We start from the raw sequence: 6,310 nt of genomic DNA on the forward strand, positions 1-6,310 counted from the left end.
GAATGGCAGGAACAAGCTTACCTTCCTCAAGGGTTTTGGTAGGAGCAGAGTGGAAGGTTGAGAAAGATAATAATTTTGGTGGTCTCTGTTAGCAGCGATCCTGTCTTTATCTTCCGAGCTAGCTCTAATGGCGATTGTATAGTGAATGTTGCCTCGCAAAAATGATGGTTTTGGGCGACTCCTAGAGAGGAGTGAGATAAGCTAGTGCTTTGAGAGTTTGTGTGAAATTGAAAGAGGGAGGAGGAAGCACGAAAGAAAGGGGAAATGAGAGTTTTCGGCGCAGAGTTGACAATAAAGGTGCTTTCCGACGGCATAACTACGGTTTAATATCCGTCGATTTGTAACATCATAATCAGCGTTAAAAGCTGTTGGTTAGCAAAAAATAGAATTCGTCGGCTCCTCTCCCAGGAAGAATGACTCTTTTAATTATTAACGACCATAGTCTGACTGTTTTTATATAGAGAGTAACCAGTGGTATACAAGGTCGGTAACTCTAAATAAGCCGTCAGAACATTTTCCCATGCAAAAGCGACAAATTTTGCAGTAGTTATGCCGTTGAAAATTACCTAGCTGATTATCCGTTGTTAAGTCGTCAAAAATTAGCTCGACATTTTTGACGCACAACAAGCCGTTGGTTTTGCTGTCGATTAAAGTTGCGCTTTTCTGTAGTGAATCACTTTGGGATTGGATCTGTTGTATGGTAATATTTTCATCCCTTGAAGTAATATACTATTTCTTGATATTGTATTTGATCTCAAGTCAAAAAAATTTTATAACTCTAGTTTATGGTCCCCAACAGTGTAGACAGATATATAAATGCATAAGAATATGTTGTTATGTATGTAAATGCCCCTATTAAAGATTAATATGAAGTTTTCGGTGTGAAAGGTTCCTGAACAATTTAGTCCCATGCAGAAAAAATTATAATTATTTGTATTCCTTAAATAGAACGGAATAGTTTTGAAATATTATACACTTTGATTTAATGTCCTCATAAGATTATTATACACTTTTATTTAATGCCCTCATAATGTTGTTCCATTGGTATAAATTCTTAGGAATTCACCTATCTTGAGAGTGCTTCATACATTTGGAGCTTAACTTTAGAATTGAAATAAAATTTTAACATCTATATTAAATAGCAGGAGTTACCTATCTTGAGAGTGCTTCATACGTTTAGAGTTTAACTTTATAATTGAAATAAATTTTTTAAAGTTATAATAGTACCTTTGATATTTAAGATTTCAACTTTTTTCTACTCAACTGATTTCACAATATTCCTCACTCAAATAATTGATATAAGTCCTCATAATATTATTAGCCTAGAATTATTCACATATAGGATTCTAGGGATAGCCTACACATTCAAAAGGTTGTTCCCACCATAAAGGAGATTGTCCCATCTAGTGTTCAAGACGTGGCTTTCATGGTATAACACTTTATTTTATATAGCAGTTAGTTTCCATCTTCAAGTTTAATGCTCTGAAATCATTTATAATAACTTGAACACTCAGTCATTCAGATATTGTTCGCTTCAACCTATTATACTTATGGTTTTGTCCAATTATCATAAATTCCTAGGAGATCCCAAGAGTGCTCCTTTACAAACACAACTAAATTTAGAATTCCTAATGAAATTCAACAATCACTCCAAAAGACGCTTGATTTTTAGGAATTAATTTTCTTTAAACGCCCTTTTCATCATTAAAATAATAACAATGTGTTGAACAAATTTACTTATTCATTTACAAAGACAATCAAGTAATTAATAAAAAAGAAAATATTTTGCACAATATACTTCGGCAGATTCACACTGAAAACTAGTCTCCCCATCTGCTCATAATTTACGTCCTGTTGGCTTTTCTGGTGGCGCCCTCTTATGGAAGAATTCTGTTATGGCCCTGAACCATGTGGCATTGGAAATTAACTCACAAACAATGATTCCCTCTAATATTTCTAACATATGTATATAAGAAAAAAAAAAAGATTCTGCAAACGATAACTTCAGATGTCGGTCTGCCTTCTTGACGCGAATGATGCTAAATTCCATAAGATATCTCACCTTTGTATCCTTGACTCTGCCTTCCTGTTACCATTGCAACAAGCAACTGTTAATTTCTTCCTCTTCTGGCTAGCCTTAGTACAAGTCTGTAAAGCTTTTCCACAATGCTATAGAATAGGTACATAATTGCTTGCAACACTCTAAGGAGTACGCACACTTGCCTCTGAGGGGGTGGCTGACGTCGAGGCTGAGGAATCACATTGAATATCTTCTGCGGCACCGAGCTTTCCAGTTGGGATGCTACTGTGCTTGATGACTGCATGATTCTCACCTGCAATGCAATATTTTTTCCACAAATTTGCGATAAATTAAGCATTTATCAGTTTAGCCAAACATTGGGAAGGTATTATCTAACCAAACTTCTGAAGTGGAGAGTGTAGAACATTTGGATGTATCTTTGTTTTGCAAGCTTCTCTTCCTTGTTCAGCTGTTTCCAGAAGCCATATATGGATCCCATATTTAGTGCTTTGTTGGCATATATCTTCCAGGTGTAGCTGCCAATAAATTTTGTCATGACAAGATTGACATAATGATATGTTATGGAGTTTACAGGGGTCTACCTTTCATATATTCTCACGAGTCCGGCCGTCGAGTACTTGTGCCAGTAACTGCTATCCTCCTTGCATTTCTCAAAAAAATCTGCTATTTTATTGCTCGATTCTTCTCCATTATTTGGATTAATGTGGAATCCAGAAATGCCATCGATGACAATCTCAGCAGGGCCTCCCTGGTTAGTTGCAAAGGTTGGTAGACCACAGTTCATTGCTTCTATGACTGTGAGCCCAAATGCTTCATAAAGAGCAGGCTGCCATAGTACATAACAGATTGCACGCTTAGATTTAACTTAATTATATTCCAATCTGGATGTGATTAACAAAGAGAAAGAAGAATAGACTAAACCTGCACAAAAACTCCTCTGCTATCAGCAATACAACGATATAGCTCACCGTTTCTATACCGATCAGTCTGTGCTGCTATCCATCTGAAATGACCTTTCAGTTGGTACTTCTCAATCAAGGAATGCATCTTCTTTATCTCATTTATCTCTTCTCTATCCTTGGATTTTGAGGTGTCCAACAAGCCTGCGACCACAACAAGGTTTGCAAGTTCCCTTAATCTCTTGTTCTTGCCATACCACTCAGTCAACCCACTTATGTTCTTCACTGTGTCTAGTCTTGCCATTGAGAAAATGATTGGTTTCTTCCTATCAGTCAGATATCCACTGCATCCATGGAGATCATGTAACATCCTTTTAAGAAAACAATTTAAATTTCAACCATGTTTTTTCAGAGAACGGCTTACATATGCTCATCATTTTCCGTTTGGCTATATAGCAGTTCTTCAATAGCAGGATGGAAGTTGGTTAAGCGTTTTTGCTTCTGTGAGTGTGGGAAGTAAACTGATTGGTCTGCTCCTGGGGATGCTATGTTGAACTTGGGATTGAAGACATTGATGCCTGAAATGAATCGACATAGTCCAGGAAGAGTGAATGCATTATGGCTCTCATATTGGCCTGGTCTGTCTTTACTGCAAGAGCAGAGAGTTTTGGTTTTTGATTAAACTCATTTACTCATGAAAAGCTGAAAATAAATAAATATTCATCAAGCAACCTTCCAGCTATTTCTTGGTAGGTGCTCGTGATAATGAAATCAGCAGAATTCATGGCAATGATGTCAGCGGTGAATTGACATGAGAAGTGATACTTTTGGTCTAATTGCTTCCATTTGATGTCTGAATCCTCATACTTAGTTTTCTCGAGAGCATGTGCAATTGTTCCCTGGTTGTGAAAGATCATTTCAGATTACTTGTTTGTGCTATTAAGCAATTACAAGATTGCAACTATGACAAACTTCTAATGCTCTTATATTTGTTTGAATTTTCTTTTCTTTTGTAATTAATTTGTATATGTTAGAAGCAACATGCTTCAATAAGAATATTATAAAAAATATAAAAATTTTTATTATAAGAACCAATAGATTAACTCATAAACAAGTTACCCTTCATTATCGTTCAGCATATACAAAGTACCTTGACATATAGGCTTGTCAAGATAAAACTTTTTGTTGTTACACATGAGATACATCTCAGAATTAACTTTAATAAGTTAAAGTGAGATGAATTGAGGGATAGAAATTCCTATTTTGAAGAAGGAAAGAATGATAAGTAGGTTGGAATAAGTTTTTCCGTTAAATGCAGAAATGATTAAGAGCTGTTACTGAAGACGACTGCTTAATATTAATCATATATTACCTGAGTTATTCCAAGCTTACTTGCCATGAGAGAAGCAACCAAGTTACCATCAGTGTAGTTTCCAATTATCAGATCCGGCTTTCCTTCCAAGTGGTCTAGAATCTTCTCAGAAGCATCCTGATTTCCAAAAATCAAATTTGCATTCATCAAATCAATCAATAAATATCACGAGCATAAAAAGAATGTCTGTGGGCTTTATACTGATCAGAATTACATACTTGAGCATATCTCTCCAGATAAGGGTATATATCAAACCGGGATACCCAGTTCTTTAGAACACCATTTTCTGTCATGAAAGGTACACGAAGTATATGAGAATGCTGTGTGTCTAGAATTGGCTCAAGCTCCTGATTGCACTTAGTTCCCTTTGATTCAGGTATTAGTCTTGTGACCACAAGAATCCGTGGTTTTATTGATAGCCCTTGTTGTTTAATCCTAAGCAGCAATTCTTCCTCAATCGCTCTAACTTGGTCTAAAATGTATACCACCTAAGTAACAAAGAAAAAGTGTTTTAGCTTTGATGGAACTTGAATAAAGTAACAACAGAACTGTTCTATTATTGAAAAAGGGACTATACCTGACCACCAGTATCTGGCAAGCCAAGAACATCAGCTTGCCCAAAATAGCCATGAATGGAGAAGATCACAATGCTGAATATTGCGGGGATCCTGCTGTCACTGGATCAGGTGCCTGAAGAACCTCTGAGAGCCAATTAAGCGTGTCCTTTACCCTCTCTGCAGTATCACCCCATCCTTTCTCCAATCCCCACTCCATAAATCTGCGATGAAAATTGATGAAACAATACATAGGGACTGATGAATCATTTCAATCATTCAAGTAGATTTCAAATTATTCACCTTTCCTCAAACTTTTGAAATGGTGTATTTTTTGCAAGGCCAGAAACGAACACCTCAGCTAAAAGAAGCGCCGTCTGAAGCTTGTTAACAGTGTTGATTGTGCTATTGATCATAAGATTCTGCAGTTTAAAATTCCATTAGCATCCTCAGACAACTAATCACAGCCCTACTCAGCATTCTGATTTCTTACTTCTCCCCGGTAATTCAGAGCTAGCAAATAGTCCAGCAATGGCTTCATGCTTTCAGAATTCTCATTGAGCTTGGATGATAAGAATCTTGCCAAGAACTGTGTACCATTTCCTATAGATGAGGGCAATGTGAGGTGAGGTGTTGATTGATCAAATGCTCCAAAATCTACTTCCAGTGCATTATCATCCATTGCCCTGCAGACATTTAAGTTTGATGGGTTGAAGGGAACGAAATGGAACAATCAAAACGCCATTGGTGTAGCTTTGATACCATTTCTCGTCAAAAATCAGTTCTTTTAACTTCAAGTATTCAGCAGCTGTTATTCCATCAACGGACAAGTCATTCGAGTTCACCTTCACATACTCCCAGATGCCTGGATGAGGCCTAACTGCAAACGCCATAAATGGCGGTAGAACCACCGCCTCCTTTGAAATTGCAGGAAACAATATATGTATCAGTTTCTACTGCTCAATTTCCAAAGAAAATTAAGAATCTTTAGACTCAGCACAGAACCTGGGTGGAGAAAATGATGTAGCCAAGTAGACCTTCCATGAGCTTAGTCTTTTCAACCTTGTCATCCATTGATTTCTCTAGCTCCTCCAACACCTGCTGGTTTTTCATCAGTCTCTTCCCCTTGGAGACGTAACTAACCAATCAACAATATAATGAATCAAATTGAACTTTTGTTACAGAAACATCTGATATGAATGCAGGTAATGATTGAAATACCTTGCAAAGCAACGCTTCATCTGGTATCTGCTCTGCCTGAGAGCCTCTGGCATGCTCTCGGCGACGCTATCGGATCTCTTGAAGCTAAGCGAGGCCGCCATTTTCTAAGCTGAAGCTTCAGCTTTGAACCGACAGAAAGAGTTGACGAAATTCAAAGCCTTGGATGTAGTGGTAATGGATAGAGGGGCATTTTATAGGTTTTTTGCATTGTTCGGCGGGGCTT

At 37.2% G+C, this 6,310-nt stretch overlaps 1 protein-coding gene across 1 annotated transcript; it reads right to left on the bottom strand.

The window, feature by feature from the left end:
- Window positions 1-1,731: 1,731 nt before the first annotated feature.
- LOC110035855 (sucrose synthase 7-like) lies at window positions 1,732-6,191 on the bottom strand (the record flags this gene model as incomplete). The annotated part of the gene is given in 17 exon segments (XM_020740169.1): window positions 1,732-1,901; window positions 2,063-2,086; window positions 2,224-2,333; window positions 2,418-2,556; window positions 2,623-2,867; window positions 2,963-3,284; window positions 3,365-3,589; window positions 3,673-3,839; window positions 4,313-4,429; window positions 4,531-4,800; window positions 4,890-4,984; window positions 4,987-5,090; window positions 5,170-5,288; window positions 5,360-5,552; window positions 5,629-5,783; window positions 5,872-6,004; window positions 6,088-6,191. Coding segments are annotated over 17 exon segments (2,583 nt in total). The 3' UTR covers window positions 1,732-1,837.
- Between the last annotated feature and the right edge of the window lie 119 nt (window positions 6,192-6,310).

This window comes from Phalaenopsis equestris, unplaced genomic scaffold (genome assembly GCF_001263595.1).
Source record: "Phalaenopsis equestris unplaced genomic scaffold, ASM126359v1 Scaffold200354, whole genome shotgun sequence".
Lineage (NCBI taxonomy): Eukaryota > Viridiplantae > Streptophyta > Magnoliopsida > Asparagales > Orchidaceae > Phalaenopsis > Phalaenopsis equestris.